Source organism: Cygnus olor, chromosome 6 (assembly GCF_009769625.2).
Source record: "Cygnus olor isolate bCygOlo1 chromosome 6, bCygOlo1.pri.v2, whole genome shotgun sequence".
Classification (NCBI taxonomy): Eukaryota; Metazoa; Chordata; class Aves; order Anseriformes; family Anatidae; genus Cygnus; species Cygnus olor.
The window spans coordinates 135,600-157,917 of record NC_049174.1 but is presented as its reverse complement, the minus strand read 5'-3'; the positions used below and the strand labels follow the sequence as shown (position 1 = coordinate 157,917).

The window sequence follows — 22,318 nt, the reverse complement described above, 5'->3', positions numbered from 1 at the left end:
ACAAGGTAGAAATGTTAGACTCCGGTATACTGTTCCTTATAGTAAGAGTGGGACTCACCATAACATATCATGAGGACAATACGAAGAGATTTATATACATATTTATAATACCTGTTCTACATTATTACTTTTTTTTTTTTGAACAAAAAGAATAAAGCAGAAAACTTAATGGCGTAAGCTAGTACTTAACTGATATGCTTCACAAAACATTCTCCTAGGAGCATCTTGTTCCTTATTTGCTCAGAATATAAGCATAAATATCTTTATCCAGCTGCAGTCAGATTGCATGCTAGACTATATTAAATAGCTATGTTATGCTCTGATTTCCACACTGGAAAAGGGATTGACTCTAAGGCTGGTTTGATCCCCATAGAAAACAAGACTAGTTTTTATAATGAGGACATGAAATGCAAACGCGAGAATGTTCAATTTTGGTAACCACAGGCTTCTATGAGAAAAGTTCATAGATTACTTCTGGTATTGATTTAAAAGTATATGCATTATTATAATAAACACATCATCACAGATAGCATTACAATCCCATTCTATCCATCTACATAAATATATTCTATAGCAATCATCTTTAATATACACTTATATATGCCGCCATTTTGATAAAGGCATCAAAAATAAATTCAAAAACTGTTGTCATCAACAAATCAGAACCACAACCGCCACCTGGCATTAGAAAGAGGTACACTCAATCTGTCAGAACTGTCTTGGCCATAACAACTCCATAGCAGAGGGAAACGGAAACTTCTGCAAGGTATAAAACTGACGAGGACAGAAAGAAAGAAAACATTCTCTGGACAGTTATTAATTTAAACCATCAGTTCAAGTCTTCTTTTTAATAAAAAAAAGGAGTTGGAAGACGGACTCTTTCTAGGTAATTTAATTGTCAGCTTAAGCAGACAGACATACATCCCAACATTAAAATATAAATACTGACATATTTATTCCACATGTGGGATTTAGATTGCAAGCCTTAGTCATGCAAAACACTCAGATAAGACATTACTTCCTTTGACTCAGTAATGGTAACCAGGCTAAAAAGAATTGCTTTTCGGATACCAGCAACAAAGACAGTTATATGGAAATGATGCAAGGCAGCCCTACCACAGTAAGGCCAAAGATTGACAACACTCTTGCAAACTTTTATGATACCATACATCCACAGGGTGAGATGTTTCTTGTGACAAGGGTCAAATAAATTTCAGCTGCTGTCAAAAAAGGTATAAAGAAAAGACACATCCCATCTGTCCCCAAAAGCCTCCAAGTCATTCTAAGACCTAGACCATCTACTGTGCCTTTTCAAGCACCAGAAATCTGTGCTGCCAAGCCCTCTATCAATAATTATTACACTGAAATTGTGCTTTGCAGATGCAAAATTTTGGTAGCATGCTGAAAGCCAAACAATTAGGGCAGTGTGAATGAAAATATGAAAAGACACTTTATAGCACAGTTTAAAAAAAATAAAGGATTATAAAGCTAATATTTTCACTGCATTGCACAGAGCAATTTTGTGCAAAGCTGAAGTCAGGTGAATTTTTTCCAGAGGAAAAAATTAAGTCCTATTTGTCTCACAGAGTCTAAGGACCTGAAAAAAGCCACAGCCATACCATGTACATTTGTAGCTAAATCTCTCTCTTAGGAGTTCATGCAATGAATGTAGCGGAGAAAGAGAAGAGTTAAGACAACTTAGGACGTGGAAAGAGACATGTATAAGTACTCCCTCTGCTTTACCTATGGGATTTTGGTGACAACAATGTATTAAAAGGAGTTATCCTGCAGCCTTAAACACAGCAACGCATGCATTAATTATTCTATTATGAAGACTGGACACACACACACACATATATAACACCCACATGTAGGTTAGTCATAGAAATGTTACCTTATACATTCTCTCAGCACCAGTTTCCTTCGAAGCAACTTCATACAGTCAACCTACACTAAACCTAAAGCATTCTCTTGTCAGGATCCTGTACGATAACCCATCCTACACTAAACAATACAGGCTTTCCTCCCTTTGCATTAGTTCATATGTAGTAACTCTTCCTATGCTAGTTTGTCTGCAACTCATTAGTTTCTTCACTTACGAAAACATTTCCATGCAAACTACTTTTCGTGTAACCCTACCTCTCCTAAGCAACTTCTTGGTACAGAGTTTTGGTTCATAAAGTAAATTAAATCAAGAAAGACTTTGCTAAAAGATAGGAAACACACAGTAAAAATGTAGTCTGAAAAAGCTGTATGTATAACAGCAGGCTTACACTTGCAAAACCACAGTTACGGAACACTCAGTACTAAGTACTAAAAATGAGCAATTATGAGTTAAATCTTGAGATAGAATTTCTTTGGGAACAAAAACAAAACAAAGACAAAAAACCTCAACACACACTTTAGAACAAGACTGCAAACATTACGCTGAAACAGACAGCAATCTTGCCCACAAAGGAAAGAAATATGAACTTGTTTCTAAGCAGCTTCCCATTTTTGAGCCATGACATTCTCCCTTGACAGAAACTAATGTTATATTATGAAAACAGCCATCAAAAATGAAGTGCTCTATCAATTTCAGACCATTAAGATACCAGCATATATTTCTTGCTGCAATGTCTGCCTCCAACTGCAATTCACCCGAACGAGAATTTAGCTTACACATTCATGAATTAATTTACCTATCCTTCTTTCCTCTACCCTAAAAATTCCCAAAGAGAGCTGACACAAAGGATCCTCTGTCATTACCTGTGCTGAAAGATTCTATTATTTCCAACTTCAGATGGTAAAGTTTTCAGCTCTATGAAGTAGAACGTAAGTAAATGAAGCTGGGTTTTCAGATTCTCCCGCCATCATTACACTTACCTACACATATCCGTAAACTGTTAAACAAGTGAATACAAATTTATTTCAATTATAGCTAAGATAATGTATCATTTAAAGAATAGTATTATGACATTAAGAATACAAAATTCCAACATACAGTTTCAAAATGCCAGTTAAATGTTCCTAAGCATTAGGATATATTCCTTTATTGCATGTTCACGTAAGTTTCTTATGTGTGACTCAGATACATCATTCGCACTTAAGATGTAAGGTTTTGAAGGATAAAATTCATTCTGATTGATGTTCTGGCCTTGCTTTTCCAATAGAAATTCCTAGACTTCAAAAAAGCAAACTGAACAACCAATATACAGGTACATGAAATATTACTGATCTCAACACTGCTCATCAAGGTAACAACTTCATTACAGCACAGACATCTTCCACTTGACCCAATGGATTACATGAGGCAATCAAAATCTGCATGTAAACTATGAAGAGGACTTAAGACACACACACAGGCTGCTTGCTCTTCTCAGGTGGAGCAGCATAGCATCAACAATCCAAAAACACAAGATATGCTTCAGCTTTCAGACTCAAAACTGCTCAGAGTATAGCTGCCTTATATTCGTTTTCTGAAAGTTAGAGAGGGGGTCTAAGAACTGCAAAGAACAATCCCCCAAGATGAGAAGAAAAATACTGTTCTTTTGTATTGGAATCAGACCAATCTCATTTTATGAAACAGAATCCACAAGTGATAAGTAAGATACGTTCCTGATCATCTTAATTCTGGACAACACAGATCCATCAAGAACTACCTTAACATGAGCTATCCACTCAATTGACCCAATTGATTAAGGTAATTGTCCTGTATAAATTGATGCCAGTGACCAAACCTATTAACTTCAACAGGATTCCTCCAGAGCTGGAGGTTATACGGTCTTTGATGGACTCTCTCTTTCACGGAAACCAGGCAAAGAAATAGTGCCTCTAAAAAAAGCACAGCCTGTTGTAATTATCTGATAAAAATTCTCATGAAACTCTGAAATTCAGCTTACTACGGTCTGGCATTCTGTGGCCTATCCAATGGAATTATAAACTCTGTGAAGCAACTGTATGAGAATTAAAACACTAGTAAATGTAAACCAGTACTAGAGCTACACAAGTTTCCTCTTTTGCTTTGGTATGTGTTTAATAATTAATCTTCACTGTTCAATAGTTAAACACAATGCACAGTGTTTATACAGTCGTTATTCTTTTACTCTTAAACTAATGTTAGAAAAGGATAGAGATGGACTGGTCCTAGGAAAGAACTGGTTAATATTTTTAGTGTGAAGTGGCTTATTTATTTATTTTTTTTTAAATAGTGAGGAGCACTAAGTTACTAGCATACTGGGACTTTTTATTTATTTGTTTATTTAAACAGAAATTTAAGTCTTTTTTTCTGGGGCAATTTTTTATATACAGTCTCTTTAGGAATGTAATCTAAACCTAGCACAAATAATTTACATCAACCAGATCTCTGTTAGGCAACACTTTCTTCAATGCTTTTCTTTTATCTTAGCTGTAGATCAATACTGGGGGGGGGGGGGGGAGGATTTCCACAACTTTTTCTGATGAAACACTAAGCAGCTTAAGCAATTAAGAGTGTGATTTCTACTGAAACAACCCTATTCCCCAGATCAGCCACTGGTGAATTCCGTAAAGGAACAGAAAGGAGCAGATGGGGAAAAAGAGAAAAAAGAGGAGTAGGGGAGAGGGATTAAGTGCATCCTGCTATTTTCATGAACATTTTCTACACGTAGCCTGAACAAAATTAAAAGGCTTTGTCAAATAGTGTCCTAGTGTACTTTCAGAAGGCAGGAGTCTTTCAATATTACCAAAAATTAGATTTAACAGCACTGAAAATTCATGCAGCTAGCTTCTGAGTAACGTTCCTTCTGTTTATGGTTGGTGTGGAAGGAGGAATGGAATTTCTTTACAAGTTGTCAATTTTACAACGTTCTAGGTTTTCAAATATATTTTCTTGCATCCATAAAACACAACAGCAGGAATGCTAACTGAGGACTCAAAGTTCTAAAATTCAGCCATTTTTACATAACCTCACCCATACACAGAGAAGCTCTGGGGTTTTGTTTGTAATACTAAATAGTTCTGCTAAAAACTGTCTTCAAAAGCAATGGTAGAATTATGTTTTTTCTTCCCTCAAGTCTTCCTGAGTAAATCCACCTTTGGAAAAAGACCAGAGATGGCCTTAAATGCAGACATGTCAAAGAGTTATACTACTACTTTTTGAAACATTAAGCAAAAGGGTCTTCTTTAACAAATTCTATATAGCACATCCACTTGAAATATAAACTTATCCACATGAAATATACTCGACGTACACAGTTTCCTTATTCTTCTACTGGTAAGTCATGCTGCCCATATAGGTAAAATTTCTGACCTTACACTTTTTTTTAATTATATTGGCAATACAGAAAATTTAGTTCATCCTCTTCAAATACATCAGAAAAAAAATTAATCAAAGCCTGTTTTTAATTAAACAGCCTTTTAAATACATCACTGTTCCATTTCCTTATGGAATTGTGCTGATAGGAATAGTGAGCGCATACTGAAGTGCAAGCACCAGGCACCTGAGATTTTTTGGTTATACGTTTTTGCTGCAAGGAATATACTCCTCTAATACCCTTCATACATCATGATTCAAAAACAGGCATGGACAGTCTTTCAAAGGCAACTCAGACAGAAGGTTTAGGAACACTGCGGTTATTGGCATGCAGACAATGTACCTGCACAGCATTGAGCAACCTCTTGAAAAGTAAGGTTGATAAGGTGCACATACCAACAACACCAACAAAAAGTTCAACTCACACAGTCCAAGTGTGAGTACTTCAGTGTGTGAGAAAACTGCTCTGAACAAAATACAAATCCATACCAGGAACCCTGGTACTTATAATTATGTACACACTTGTACTTAATATGATTATGCAATAATCATTTCTTATCAGTGAGCAGTAGGAGTTTCATACTTGGGGCAGAAAAAATCCTTATGCTTTTTGCCTTATCTTCCAGCTATTCAACTGGCATAATAAGACGACTTTTGTAGCTATATTTTAATGATTTTGTTTCCTAATCAGTCCTGTGTCACTTGAGTAACTAAAACCAAGAAATAAAGATCCTAACTTCAAACACTGTCAAGCAATAAAGAAGTAAATGCTAAAACTTTTTCTTTTTCATAGATACAAGGCAATTGCACACAAAGACAATTTACTAATAGCAATATTCCATATTTCAGAAAGCTGTACAGTCTGCATTCACATAGACAAAAATATAGTCATCACAATCTTACAAATCAATTCAAAGCCAACACGTTACTAAAGCAGAATTTCCCAATAGTTTACAGAAATAGCAATAAAATAACTATTACTGGAATTCTGTATAAAGACAAAAGATGCAGGAAAAAAATATTTTTGTCTATCAAAACCTACCTGTTGGAACATGATTTTGAAATACCTCAAAACTTGCTAAAGCTGAAAACTCTTTAAAGTGTGATTAAGGTTTCCTAACCAGCACAATAATGTTGATTTATCTGTCCCTCCTCTCTCCCACATCTCACAAAAATCAAAAAATTTGTATTAAAATAAGATATCAAATACAATGTCTGGTATGTTTTCATCATGGAAGCATTAGTAGAAGAGATAAGCAGTTGACTGTCATACCCATGCATATCTCCACCAGCCAAATGTGGTAACATTCCTACAAAACGTTTTGGTAAAAGGACAAGCAGCAGTGCTAAAGAAGTTCTTTTCCAGCAGCTGGCAAAAAAAGGAAAGCTGTATTCTCAATGACCAATAGATCATTTTAAAGCTTTCTGCAGCACACTTTAAGTCTTAATTTATTACATGAAATAAATATCTAGAGGCATCCTAATCTTTACTCAAGTTTCTTTGAACTTTCTTCTACTTTTCTCACATTAAGTAATGTTTTGTCTTTAGCATTGATCAATATCCTCAAGTCTGAGGAAAAGGGCACAAAGGAAACAAACCAAACACAACCTTTGCACATTTGGTTAATATACATTGCTAAATAAAGATGGGGATGAGGGCGAGGAGGTGGAGGGACGACAACACCCTGTGACAATCAGCACAATACTTGATTACACAATTTCAGCAGCAGCAGTGTCAAATAGTACTGCCCACTGACCCCTAACTCAGTCTGGAATACATCCACAAACCTTAACCTGATTAGGAATTTGTGCACAATTGTGAAATTCCATAGTTGCACATTTTTTTCTCTGCTCTAGCATCATGAGTTTTATTCAAGATAAACATTGAAGTAGCTAGCAAAAAAAAAGTAAAATACAAATACAGTTAATTTTTAGAAATTATTATGGAATTTACAGGAGTATTTCCAACAGTTTTGGGTTTGGTTGGTTGGTTTTTGTTTTTAAATTCCAGAGATTTTATTTGAGCTAACTTGGCAAGTTAAAAATCAGGCATAAAATGCCAACATTTTAACTTCAATTAAAAAGGAAATAGGTACAGTAGTTTTAGATTTTTCCATATAAACTCTGAAAATTAACTGCTAAAAAAAACATAGTAGGCCTGTTGCTAGCAAGGATTTAACATACACAGAACTTAAAAAAAAAAAAAGCACTCTCTCAAAGTAAGGAGTTCAGTGCAGTGACACCTGCAAGTCCCAAAAGCATCTGCTCTCTTCTATGGCTGAAACAACTAATAAACCAACAAAGTTTCATTTCTGTATGTACAAAGAATGACCGCGTGTGTATTTTCACCACTGATGCAGAAAAACAGACTTTCCTTTCTTAGTCATTTCTCAAACCTGTCCCTTGGACATGAAACTGTGCCTAAACCATTCACATTGCAGCAATCAGCTGAACAGGCTGGGCTAACAGTCAGGACAAATTATTTGCTCTCTCAAGTTCTAACACTGTTTATGGTGAGAAGATAAAGAAAATCTTGTTTTAAAGGAAGAGTTGCTGTCACAGAACATCTATGAAATTAAACAGCTCAGAAACACAGTTTAATAAACGCTTAGCTTAAATTACTTTGATATTTTAGGTATTTCTTCTTTCATTCAATTTAGCTTCCACCCCAACATGCTCAGCTCTACTTGTTTTTCCATAGGTAATACTTAATTGTTTAAGAGACTTTATTGCTTAAGAGACTTGCACGAAGTTCTTGCTACTCTGACAAGGCAAAGATTAGTGCTGCAGTCTATTGCAGTTCATTAAGCTACAAGAATGGCTTGCATGAAGCCTGACAAAAACAGCACCTCATTCTGTTATCTTCCAAAAAAATTACCAGAAATGTAGTTTAATAAATTCCAGAAACTTAAGGATCTTACTACCTGAAACTAATGCGCAGATGCAACATTGACAAGATCAAGTTACCACCACATATCATGGTTTCTCTCTTACAATTATGAAATAGAATGGACACATAATTAGCAATCTAAAAGAAACTTTTGAAGCCTGGTAATTTTGACTAAGACCTGCTCTATGCCAAGAACAAGATGCAAACAGCTTAAAAAAAAAAAAAAAAACAACTCCACGCACATAAGGAACTAGTCATTTTTCCTTTCCACATCTAAACTCCCCTTGGTCTCCTGTGTCCATGTTTAGCTCATGCTGTTCTGGCTCAACTGAATGTCTTTAAAAAAAAGCAATGGAAAGTTCTCCACTGGTTACCCATACAGAGGAATAGAAGCTTTTGCTAGAATAAATCCTTCATCAGCATGCTTTACATTTCTATGTAAAAAGGCACATTATTATTACTTAACAGATTCCTCAATTGCTTCTTGTGTAATTTCATTGAAGTAAATGGATTTTTACCAACCATCTGTCTATCTCATTGCTGTTATTAGAATATTGAGTTTGAAAATATACTAACATACCCTCCCCTTACCCTTATACTATTACTGTTATACTATATACTTTCTAAATCAAATTTTCTACCTTGTGGCCCTATTCCAAATCAGAACAGAGGCAAACATGCAGAGGGGCTGGTCTCCAGCCTCTTCTAAAGCTCAGGGTATTCTCAAAACTGAAGGAGACAGAAAGAAGAAACAGATACCAGAACTCTCAGAAACAGTACGCACATGCCAACCCATCTGAACAAAAAGGAAATAAATTTCTTTCACTCTTTCCAGATATAGACTAGTTCCCCTCACCTCTAATATATGCCAAGGCAGGGCAGAAGGGAAGACAACCCCAAATACATCTACTAAATAGAGAGAATGGGAAGAGAAAAAAAAATAATCCCCAAAGTACCAGCACTGCCCTGTATGAATCAGCAAACTAGTCATACAGCCTGTACAAATGTCCATATCATACATCTCACTTACAGATACTTCAGTGGAACAGTAACATATAACTATTTAAAGAACTCACAAACCACACAGAATGTAGACACCAATAAAGAAGACCTAACCTTTTCAGTTTACTGAAGAATCACAGTGTCCTGGTTTCAGTTAGGACAGAGTTAATTTTCCTCCTAGTAGCTGGTAGGGTACTATGTTTTGGATTAGGATGAGAACAGCGCTGATAATATGCTGATGTTTTAATTGTTGCAGAGCAGTGCTTACACCAAGCCAAGGACTTTTCAGCTTCTCGCTCTGTCCTGCTAGCGAGCAGGCTAGGGGTGCAGCAGGAGCTGGGAGGGGACAGACCCAGGACAGCTGACCCAAACTGGCCAAAGGGGTATTCCATACCACCTGATGTCATGCTAAACAATATATAGAGGTGGCTAGCCGGGGTGGGGGGGCCGGCTGCTCGGGGATAGGCTGGGCATCGGTCAACGGGTGGTGAGCAATTGCATTGTGCATCACTTATTTCGTACACATTATTACTATTAATACTATTATTATTATTATTGTTATTATTTTCCTGTCTTAATAAACTGTCTTTATCTCAACCCACAGGCTTCACTTTCCCATTTCTCTCCCCCATCCCAGAGAGGGAGGGGGGAGGGTGAACGAACAGCTGTGTGGTGTTTGGCTGCCAGCTGGGTTAAACAACAACACACAGTAAAATAAAAAATATAATAAAGTTAGCTAAATTACTCAGATTACACACAAGAACATAGACTTAGCATTTCTGGACTGCAAAAATCAGTTATTTTCTAACTCTAATCAGTTATTATCTAACTCTATATTGTGTAAGTACTCTGTCCTGCAGAAAGAACCCCCAAACCATGCACAAAGAACAAATTCTTGGAAGAGAGTTGTAACAGGTTTCAACTGCTCCATCAACCTCCATCAGGTCTTGTGTTGAACAGCATTATGTAGCCAGGGAATTTGGCAATTCCCAATATTCCATACTGGGGGAAAAATAAAGTTTAACACTTTGCAATAGACATTTTAGTTCACTACCCAGTGCAATCTTCCAAATATCTCTGGTTCTCTATATTCCAATCAAAAGTAAACTAATACTTTCGAACCATAGTATACATATTGCTTTACAGAATAATACTAAGAGGTCAAAGCAACAGAACTGACATAAGCAGTGGCCAACAGGAGCAAGCCAGACTGCCTGCAGAGCAGAAATCAAAGAAAAAACAAAAAGGTGACTTGACAATGACCGTTCTTTTACAAATCACCCAAATTGTGACTCCTAGTTAAATTTCTATTGAAGTAGGTAACTAAGTCAGTTTTATTCCCCAAAGCATTTTCAAATAGAATCTAGATGAGAAATACAGGACTTTAGAGGAAAAGGATATCTCATGGCAGCAGAGTAACACTGTAACAGAGTTCAGCCTACTATACCAGAAAAGTGCATTATACCTAGATTACACTACAATGGCACAAAATAAAAAGATGCAAATTAGTTTAAAAGTAGATACATGATTTATTAAACAAATATGTTACATAACCACATAATTTATTACTCCTAAGACACTATATATGAACATAAATGCCATACAATAAACATCTGTAACATACCTTTTCTAAGTTTTTTGGCTCCAAGGAAAACTGAATACATAATGAATTTGGGTGTAGTGTTTTATATTTGACAAAAAATTTAATGCTAACAGAAGAATGACTAATGGCCACACTGCAATTCTCCTTATAATACAAAACTTTTGTTAATTATTGATAACTTGCAGCATGTGTTGGAACAGTTTGCAGACTGTGTATTATTTTGCCCAGCACCCGATCCTGATCTATGTTTATACATTTTCTTCTCTGTGGTGCTGGCAATAGAGAATTTGGTTTTACTATATAACAACATTCTATTTCATCAGAAGTGCCCCTCTACCTCTTGACCTCATGCTTCAAATTTAAGGACTAAGGTCAGAATTCTATAGGGGGGGAAAAAGAATCACTCACATATGTATGTTCTGTGATTGAAGTTAAAAAAAAAAAAAACACATTTCAAATTATTTGTCTTGTTAATAAAAGCATGAATTATCCAAGAAAAGGTAGAGAGAAAAGTTCAACCAACTAACTAGGTTATCTTCATTTAGTGATACAAGCACAAACTAAGAACACTTTCACACTCAAAATATTTGCATCTATCTGCACATATACTGAAATATAAGAAAATCCATTTAAATGTAAGAAAATAAACTTATTCAAAGTGAGGTGGTTTAAACACTAGAAGAGGTTACCCAAAGAGCCTGTGGAGTCTCTGCCTTTGGAGATATTCAAAAACTGAGGGGACAACGTCCTGAGGAACCTGCCCTAGTAGGCCCTGCTTTGAACAAAGGAGTTGAACTACATGATCGCCAGAGGTCCCTTCCAACCTCAACCCTCCAGTGATTCCATTATTTAAGAATCTCGGTTTCTGCCAAAAAAAAAAAAAAAAAAAAAAGACAGCAAAAGAAAGGTTCAGGAAAAATAAGATTAGTCAGATAATGCATAACACCTACAAATATTTCCTAAAGTCATCATCACTATTTTACAGTTACCTTTAGAGCCTACATGAAGTGTCTGAGCAAATTATGCAACTCAGAAGTTAATGTTTGCTTGAACAAAATTCTGCATGAAATTTTATCTACTACAAGGTAACAACTGCAAAGGAAGCACAGCTAAAGACAGCATTAAATAAAAATTACTTCTTGTAACTATACCATTTGTAAATGAAAATACCTGACTGAAGTAGCAAGTCAAAACCTACGATTGATGACTGTCTCTGTCTGGTTAGATCACTTGCTCCCCAGGAGTCACAGGACTTCTTCCGAAATGGTAACTCCTATGGCAAAGATGGCCTTCACTGGGAGTCAGCTGAGGAAGCCTTCAGCTTCACTGCCAGATATTAGTTTATATCTTTACACAAAGGAACAAAGAAAGAAAATGAAAAAATGAAAGCTAAAATTCTTTTCCTGCCCAGGCAAGTATTGACTGAACATATTAGCTTGATTTTAAAGATTCTAAACTCATATCAAACTGTTTGGGAAATAGCCAAACAATTCTGTCCCTCCTACTACAGAAAACAGGGGTATCATATGAAGTTCTCAGATAACAGGTTCAAAACAGAACTAAGGAATGAGTTATTCACACAATACAAGATATATGGTGATGCTTGTTGATTCAAAAACCATACACGGACTCAAGAGTTTTAAAAAATTAGGTACATTCATGGAAGAAAAAGCTACACAAAACATTATCCCCACTGAGAGAGCTGACCTAAGAAGTAACCTGATACACTTGCCTATAAAAAAAGAATAAGAATAGAGCATCTGCTGTCAACTACTGCTTAGCCCTGGGGAACAAGCAGGATTGAAACAATGGTCTTGTCACATACCAGGATCCAAGAGCTTTAGACTTCAAGATAGGATAGCAGATTAATCCAGTACAGTTGTTCCTGTGAAGAATGATCTCTGGATTGCCAAAATACAGAGAGAAACTAACAGTGTTGCAAGAGCACATCACTCCTCCTAAAGACGAGTGAAACAGTGGTTTGACATTATAATACAATCCATGAAATATTTAGCTCTACTGCAGCCTGAGAAGGTAACTTACTTTCCCGCCTTTCATAGCCTTTTTTTTTAAAAAAAAAAAAACAAACAAACATCTAAAGAAACCAAGGTGGACTAAGGAAAAACCTTTTTCATCATTACAGCAATTAAAGCAGGAATGACAATTTTATTTGAACAACAACAGGCTTCCGGTGAAGTATAAATAACCAACATAGAGCCTGAGAAAGTAACATGCAATTTCAGGAGAAAAATACGTAGTATTTAGTTTTAAGCAATTCAAGTATGTATTAACACATTAAGTGGAAAAAAAAAACAAAACACACCTCTTGTCATGTCAAAGTTGAAAAAAATTCAAGTCACTGTCTGTCATGCAGCTCTCTACTCCAGAAACTAATCTGGAAGAGCATACTACTCAGTACAAATCACTGATAAGGAGAATGTTAGTGTGCACAGGCAGAGAAGAATAGTACCAACAATTAATCTGTTAATCTAGAACATACATCAACAAAAAGTTCTGGAAACACAGGCTTCTGAAAGCTATCAAGAAAGCCTTGCCACCTTCCCCTAACCTACTAACATAAGCAGGAACTCCAGCTAATCACAACTAGGGTGGCTGGATAGACACTAATGTAACTGTATCCTAGAACACTTTATTTTCAGAAATTATCACCACCATGAACAGTAGCAAAGAAAAAAAAAGCAACTGAATTAACCATAACAAGTACTGATTATTTGTACACAGAATCCCAATGACCTTCTCTTCCTAAAGGATATCCAGTATGTTCTACATAAGACAAAAATTTCTCTTCTTTATGTTAACTCCTTGTCTACACTATAGTTCCAGCCCTAACAATTGAAGTTTACTTCTCAAAAACAGGCTATAACAAGACACTGAGGTCCCTTAAAATTATCTAAACTCACTTATTTGGTGAAGATACAGCTTCAGAAAGCTTTCTATATCCCCAAAACATCACATCCCCCATATCTGCAGTCTTTTATTTTGGAAAGAAAGAGTACAGCACATACTGCAAGAAAAGGAAATTTAGGAAGCAAGACATTAAGCAATCTCACTCTAGAGCAAATCAATAAACTGCACAAAGTTAGTCCTATCAAGAGGTTTTATGTACTTGGGTGGGGGGAAACAGATACCAAAACCTTGTTCAACCCTGAAATTTGCAGTGTATTTGAAGGTGAATCTTGCAGAGTGTACTCCGCCCCTATAATTCTGTTTGACTACAATGAGTCACACAAAGTCAATCCGCTGTGATCAGTACTGAACGTAGAAGCTGATAGGCTTGGCAATATCGGTAAAGTATGGCTTCATGGATAAATCATCAAGCCATACTTAAATACACTATGAAAAACAAAACAAGCAAACAAAACAAAACACAAGGCCATGACCTTACCTTTTTCCATCACAAAGAAAACTATTTTGTTTGGTATCTAACGTGTTTACAGATCACTGAAAAATATTTCAGAGGAAAATATCAACATTCCACAGCAACACTAGATACTGAGCACATAGCCGGTAGCTTTCTGACACTACAAGAAAGGAGAAATACTTCACAGGTATCAGACAGATCATTGTCCATGTGATGGAGATTTAACTCCCTGATACCCAACAGATAAAGAATCCTTCCCCAGTTCCATCCTCCAACACGTTACAAAAAAACAAACGCATCTCCTCTCACTCTGACATTGTATCTTGCAGACTTTACCTCCCAGGGAAAAACATTCAGTGCTGAAACCAGACAGAGGCAGTCTGGATTAAACAGATGGCACAGTATTTAGAACAGTTTCACTGTTAATAACACGATAATGGCATTCTTCCTGGAACCCTTCTCGTGCTCTCCCAATATCCCCATAAAAAAAATGAAACCCAGAAACATCTTTTCATCAGATACTAAAAACAAAAATCAAACCTGCAGTCTGTCCTAAAATTCTGTCAATACCATGTTATAAAACAGGGTTTATTCTGATTCTTATAAGCATGTCAAAAATCAGTATCCTGGCATTTCTGTTATGCTATAAATAAGTAACATTATAGTAGTATCTAGAATACAGAGATGGTGTAAGCCTTTGTAAGTCAGTGACTGAGTGGTTGTCTTTATCAGTTTCTTTCCAGATAAAGGGCACAATGTACTCAACCTCGAAGCATACATAAAGAAAAAAAATAATTATTCAGATAGTCACGCAATCAACACTTCATAATTATATAGCCACAGCACGCCAAACTCCAAGCTCTCCAGGAACAGGCACTGGATGTAACGAAGCAGTAACCTCAATGGAAACGCAGGTCTCAAGAAAACCCTTAACTTCCAGTTACCTTTCAGCGCAGTTCCAGAATTTCAGGCAGCCTCCACGCTTCTCCTACGGAAACAAACAGCGATGCCCTTTTAGGGCGCATCCAGCGGCAGACCCCGGGCGGGCTCACGAGCACTCACGAGCACCCCCAGCAATCCCCCAGCTCCTGCCCGCGACGAGCAGAGCCCCGAGAGCGGGCAGCGGCCGGGCGGGGGGCGCGCAGGCCCGGGGCTTACATAAGCGCGGTGCCCTGCGGGAGGAGGCAGGGGCGGCCCCACTCCCCTCAGAAAGCGGCGGCGGCAGGGACGGTTCGCGCACTCGCAGCTCCTGCGCGCTTCCGTCCCTGCCGGGGCGCCGGCACCAGCTGACGGGCAACGTAGGAGAGAAAGGGAAGGGGGCGCTCGGTACCGGCCCGGCCGAGGCCCCACCCACCGCCACCCAACAGCTCCGGTCCCAAACGGAGCAGAACAGCCCTACCGCTCCTTCACCTCTCCTCCAGCCGCTACCGACCCCGCAACTCAACAACGCGCCCGCCCATTGGGCCGCTTCCGCTCCCAACAAGCCCCGCGCTGATTGGCCGCGTGCTTCCCCCTCCTTTCGCCCGGCAGGAACTGAACTGAACGGAACGGGAAGCGCGCGGAACTCTTGCGGCCGGCCCCGGCTTCTGCAGCACCGGTATCAGCCGCTTCCTTCCGTTTCTGGGTGGCTGTGTCCTGGCGGCCGGGCACGGAGCGGGCAGGTACCGGGGGGCCGGCAGCGGGGATCGCGGGGGCACCGGCACTGGCCCGCGCCGCTGCCCGCCCTCGGGCGTGCCGGTGGGGCTGGGGGCTAGGCGTGTGCACAGAAAGCACTTTCTGAGAAAAGGGCAAATATTTGTAGGAGAGGGTTTTTGTTTGTTTTGTTTTGCTTTGGGGGTAGGGGGTAGCTAGCAATAGACTGTGGTACAGCTCTCGTTAAGATTTTCTGCTCCATCGTTCTTGCCCCTACAGCCAGGGTTCTTTAGGAGTCACAGGCTTTGAAGCTGTGTTTTTAACTTTCCTGAAAATGAAGAGCATTGCATTAGCTCTTCGCTACTAGATATGTGTCAAGATGGGAAATTCACGTTATCTTCTTTTAGCCTTTCGTGGTCTTACTGAAAATGTTAACGTTCCCATCTGCCTTTATCAGTTTTCTAATGAGAACTAGTATTTTCTTGTTTTTTCCTGATACTACTTAATATAAGAAAACTTACGTAGCTGCTTGATGAGCATAATGGTGGTGACAACTTACAAGGCAGCAACACTCTAGCCTACAATATACCTGCTTAGATAATCAAATGAATTACTTATACCTTGGAAATCTCTTAATCTGTCACTTAAATCAGGGCTTCAGAGCACTTTCAGTATAACAACATTAATGTAATTTGATACAAACAAGCTGTTGTTTTTCCTAGTTTAACAAATCTGCACGTTTGTTTCTTTAAAACTCACAGGAAAAAATGTGAAGTCTATCATGCGCTTGGAGCTGTGCACCTAAAACTTGTAAATTATATGTCTTCTTCGCATATGATAACTGTAAAAAAAAAAATAATAGGATGAAGCATATATTCCATAAAGATGAATAAAATTGTGCTCTTTCTAGATTCTGAAGAATAAGTAGTGGCCATAGTATTGTACAGAGACAGAATGTAAGCTTGTCCAAGCTAATATCTATTACCAACCCTAAAAACCTCATAATCTTTGAACACACAAAATTCTAAATGTAGTTGTATCTGCATCTGTAGCACAGTTTTAAAGACTATGCCTTTTGTATCCTGACATTTTAGAACTTAAAATTCTCAAATATTCTTAGTGACTGCAAGAAATAAAAGCTGTTTAAGCAAATGTCAAAATCAGGCAATTCTTGCCTACTTTTAAAGAAGATGGAACATCAAAATATGAATTTAAAAAAAGGTGCCATGTTTAAACAAGATCAGTATTCATACAGTATAAACGTTGACAATGCTTTAAGAAATGTGACTTTTAACAGCTTCCAGTCCATGTGCTTTGTACTAGAAAACAAGATAGTTTCATCACGGGGTGCTTTAATTGATTATCCATCTTTTTTTCTGTTAGGTGTGTGTGTGTTCAAATTTTGAGTCAACAACATTAAATTCTTATTCTAAAGTTTCAGCTGATGCCACCAGTTAATTCTTAGTTTAGTATTAGCACCTGAGAAATGCTAGTTTCACTGTCAGTACTGAAGATTGAAGGATTGCCCTGGGCTACAAAATACATACTGCTGCAGTAACAATACTGCCCAGCCTTACATAGTGTTCTTAATTCTTTGTTTGGTTAGCCAGCTCAGCTGTCTAAGATTTAAGTCATTGTTTTCTTGTTTCTTTCTGCAGTGGATAATAAGGATGTGAATGGAAAGTTAACAGTTCCTAACTACATACCTCACATTGGTATTCCCTACTGCTTTTATGCTAAGATCGAAATAAGTTTAAACAATACTACAGTCTATAAAATGGAAAACTTGCCATTTTTAACTAGTTTTTAACCAGTTAAATGTTAACATTTTTAACATTTTTAACTAGTGTGCATAATATCTGCACCACTTTATTAAAACAAATATTGCCTTTAATTGGAAAAGTCTACTTTTATATTTTCTTTTCAAGTAGGTTTGACCAAACTTATTACTAAAGAGATGGTGGAGTGCGGGGGATTTAAAATCTGATTTCTGTTGTAATGTGAACATTTTCTAAGTGTTTAATATGCTGTTATGGCTGGATTTAAAGCTAGTAGTTCTGCATGGTTTTAATATTTGATATATATGCATAAATGCTTGTAGCAAGCTACCATTGGATAAGGATTCTATGATTCTGTGATTTTAATGTCTACTGTAATGCCCTATTCTTTTATATTTACATCTGAATCTTCTTCTACTTAATTTTTTAAAATTTGAAATTGAACTGTGACAAGTTAGTGTACGTACATTCAATTACATTGTTTGAGTAATTCAAGTTCTCTGACGTCTTTGGATTCCAGTTATTTAAAGGAGCTGGGATAAGCCATAATATAACAGTATTCTATAAATGTGCACATAGGTCACTAACTAAAAATTACTTGGTTTTATATTCTATCTAGGGTTTTGTAGTTATAGAGTTAGTTTGATACCTCTCAATCCACATCACACTTTCAAATTCTAAATATACAAATAAGGATATTTTACTGGCTAGTCTCAACTAAGCCATTCATTACAATCATTACAAGTAAAATATCTCTCCAGCCAGTAAAATAGTCTCAGCTAAGCTAGTCATTACAAGTCTCAACTTGTAATACAGTTTCTTAAATGACATATTAAAAAAAAAAAAAAGTCCAATGTGGAGTATTTAAACTATGATTCTGAAATATTTATATGTGACATGTATATAGGCACTCTGATATCAAACTTGGATGAACTATTATCTTAGCCTCCTACGTTGTTTGATTTTCTTCATGTTCCTGGGCAATGTTTGTGTTATGCTATGCTATGTATTTTAAGGTCCATATTGATGGTCTTTTTATTAGGAGAAAATAAATCCATAAATAACATAATGTTGCTGTTAATTCTCTGGAAATGGTTTTATATGAAGACTCTTGCCTTTAGACAGGTGGCTATTGCTGATAATAAATAAACCAACCATGCAGGTTTTCAGACAAAATAGTCAACTGTTACTATATGGGAAATAATACAGTCCAGCACAGTTTGCTTTACTGTTCTTTATCACCAGCTTCTGAAATGCTGCACAGTCTCTTAGCTCTTTGAACAAAGGTGCACTGTTCACAAAGCAGAAACTGGTGTTTTGTAGGATTTCTTGTAACCTCCTCACTCTTCCTGTACAGGATATTGGTCCTTGTGTGTGGAAAATAAGCTGGACTCCCTGAGAACTAAAAACTCCTTATCTTTTCTTTTAGGTATGGCGCATGGAAGTGAACGTGTCCATGGCCAAACAGAACTCCCCGACTACAGGCAGTGGAAGGTGGAGGGTACTCCACTAGAGGATGTCCAGAAAAGGCTGGCTAAACGTGGTCTTAGGGATCCATGGGCTCGGTAAGTGCAAGAGCCTCAAAAATTATCTTGATATGTTGTCTTGTAGCATCAACTGGATTTTGTCATTGCAGACAACACTTCTTTAGTAAAAATTGTGAAAATTCATCTACAATAAGTAAATTAGAATTTTAGTTATGTCTTTCCCTCTTTTGCAGAGGTCACACACTGCATTACCTTGACCAGCCTCTGCATTTTTGACAGGCACCCTTGTACTTTGTGGTGTTTCCTGATGATACAGATCAAGCATAGTGACCAGGGCCTCATCCACCAAAGCACTTAAGTTATGTTAGGTTTTGCACATGTGAGTAAGACTATCTTTTTTCAGTGCAGAGTTTGTGTGCTCAGATGTTGTCAGTGGAACTTATATTCTAGAAATAGGATTGCTCATAAACAACAGGAGGCCTTTATTTGAAAAGAAGAAATATATTAACACACAGTGTGGAATTTGATTCAACAATGCATTTCATTTTGCTAAGAAACGAACGTAACATGGAAGGTAAGGTAAACTTACATCATGGAAGATGAGATTTTTACCTCTCAGTTGTCCCGTTCTACAATGAATGCCACCTCTTTTTCTGCCAGAGCAATTCTGGATCATTTAAGCAGCTATAAAACAATGCTTAATATGCGTTCCCCCATCATAAACTATGTAAAATTTTGGTTGAGTGCTCTTCAATCTTGGTGAATAAAACAGTAGATGTTTTGTGCTGTGTAATTCAGTTCTTCTGTAAGAAGAAAAACTACATGAGCAACTTCTCCGGGAGCATTCATAGAAGAGGCTTTAGCTGTTAGCACTTCCTTGTAGTGATAATAGTAATCTCTTTAAAACTTTTTGCATGCTATAACCTCTGGAGGAGCTTGGGGTTGATGGCACTTTTTTCCATCTCTGTAGCAAATGTACATTAATGTACATATTCCATATGGAATAAGCTGTGTGAAAGATGTCATATTTGGAAACCTACATCTTTTTCAATAAGTATCCTGTAACAGCAACTAGAAAACACTCCACCATGCCAATATTCTTTCATCCTGAGTCACAGAAACCATTTGCCCAAGAGAATACGATCTGTGAACATAAATACTTGACCCCCTTGTTAAAATCTCTATCTCCCACCAAAATTATGGTTCTGATTTTGTTTGTGTCTATGTAAATGTGGGTTTTTTTCCTTTTTCTTAAAGACTTGGTGTCCTTAGAGACTGTTTCTTTTCTATAGATTTCTGTAGATTATGCTGGTTGAACTACACAGCATAATCTAGTGGTTGGCTGTAGTCAGTCACAGCAGTGACTAACATTACAATAACAATGCATCAAGAACAGTGAGACAAGAGGGTCAGCTTTGTAAATATTCTAACTTTTTAGCAGAACTTATTTTCATCTGTATAAAATCAGTTTTAGTAGACTTTTCTGACTTTGCCTAACATAGTTAAGCATCGTGTTGTATAACGAAGTGTCTCCACACTGGGATGTTTTCTATGTCTGGAAAAACTTACCCTTCAAGATTTAATTATTCTAGAGGTTGTATAGCACAGTGACTAGTCTTTGTAGTTACTCTATCCCTTACAAGTCAGTGGGTTGATTTTGATTCAGAGTGAAAATATGCAACAAGTTTGGGGAGATGAGTCGCATACTAGAATTGTGTTGTTTGTTGATGTTATTTGTACCTCATGTAGATTAATATGTGTAGCAGCTTAGAGTTGATGTCATTAACTTCAGTTACCTCAATACTTAAATGATAGAAATGTTACAGTCTCAATGCATATCTAAGTTGAATCAAGATTTTTTTCCAAAGAAAGATATTCTGTTATATTTATCACAGTGGCTCCACTGATCCTGTTCTATTCTTTTGGTTTTATTTCTCTTTTAGTAATGAAGTCTGGAGGTATATGGGTGGCTATGCAAAACCTGTCACCTTAATGGAAATCTTTACTAGAGGACTCAAGTGGGGATTTGCAGCTTTCGTGGTTGCTCTTGGCATTGAGTATACACTGTTTCCCCCAAAGAAGAATGGAGGCCATCACTAAAGGTCAAATATGACAACCTGCTGCTTTTTCATTACTAAAATGTACAGAAGACCATTGCCCATTCTGTACTTATAATATGCGTATTAAAGTATGTCACAGGTAAAAAGCATGTTTCTTTGGTTTTATTATGCTTTTATGAAAGGATCAAAAAATGTAGCCAGAGCAATTTCCTCAACTTCTGTCTGCAGAAAGAAAACAAGATACACACATGCTCTTGGGCTTGCTGTACCATCTTTTAAAGAACAGGGGAAACTGTCAGCCCAGTCCTTCAAAGTCCTGCCAGCATTCTATTGAATCAAGAATGTGTGTTGCTTTTAAGAGAGAGACTGTATTGTATTACTTAAAGATTTAATAGCTATTATTTGCTGGTGGTCTTGCATGACTTATCATTTCTTAAAAGTATAACTTATTATTTCCTATATAACTTTTCTCTCTAAATAAAAAATATTACCGTAAAGCTTTAAAAAGTACCGAACACTGCCTAAAAGTATATGAAAATACCAAACCTTACACTTAAACATATTGAAGAATTAACTAATTTGCAGATACTACTCACCAAAATAAACTGTTCTGTGTAATATCCAGAAATTAAAACTTACTGCTCTGCCATATTTACTAAGCAAATGGGTACGTTTCACTCAGCACTAACTGTACCTTATCCTAGTACGACTTCTGATATACTTTAGCATAATTTAAATATGTGAAAAAAAGAGAACTCATTTTTCTGGTATCCAATTTCAGTTGTAAGTTTGCATTAGTACAGATTCTTTTATACCTATTCTTTTATATTTTTTGTTTTAAACGTCATTTTTTTCCTTGCATTGTACAACAGCTTCTAGTGTTTTTAGAATGCCTGGAGTGAAAAATATAGTAGAAAACAGCTTTTTGGCAGAATGTCCTCTGCAGTGTTCAGAATTAACACTGGGTAGATATCCTATTTTAAATATTTCTTATGCCCTTAGTAACATAAGGAAAAGAGGGTATACTATCTGTTTTCAATCCAGACAATGATGTCTGTGTCACTAAACAGAAAAGCAAAAGTGATGAATTTTTAGTACCACTAGATACTTATATAGTTACTTTCACTGTGGAGAAACTGGAAAGTTTTTTGAAGTAATGTCACAAATTGCAGGTTTATTTAAAAAAAAAAAAAGGCTTAAATATAATTTTTT

The 22,318-nt window shown here is 36.9% G+C and overlaps 2 protein-coding genes across 14 annotated transcripts in view; one reads left to right on the top strand and one right to left on the bottom strand.

Moving 5' to 3' along the window:
* Window positions 1–15,662, bottom strand: part of FAM126B (family with sequence similarity 126 member B) — a 56,268-nt gene extending 40,606 nt beyond the window's left edge. For 2 of the 13 annotated variants that reach the window (XM_040562403.1, XM_040562409.1), the window contains exons 1-4: window positions 15,560–15,622; window positions 15,094–15,137; window positions 11,938–12,114; window positions 11,457–11,632 (exon numbers count right to left, since the gene is read on the bottom strand). The gene's annotated coding sequence lies outside the window, so the exon portion shown is untranslated. The other 11 variants (XM_040562394.1, XM_040562405.1, XM_040562395.1 and 8 more) reach the window with 9 other exon arrangements.
* A 15-nt stretch (window positions 15,663–15,677) lies between these two features.
* NDUFB3 (NADH:ubiquinone oxidoreductase subunit B3) lies at window positions 15,678–21,252 on the top strand. Its single transcript, XM_040562481.1, has 3 exons — window positions 15,678–15,810; window positions 18,989–19,124; window positions 20,990–21,252. The coding sequence occupies exons 2-3, from the start codon at window positions 18,991–18,993 to the stop codon at window positions 21,144–21,146; spliced, it is 291 nt and encodes a 96-aa protein (XP_040418415.1). The 5' UTR covers window positions 15,678–15,810; window positions 18,989–18,990; the 3' UTR covers window positions 21,147–21,252.
* The last annotated feature ends 1,066 nt before the right edge of the window (window positions 21,253–22,318 follow it).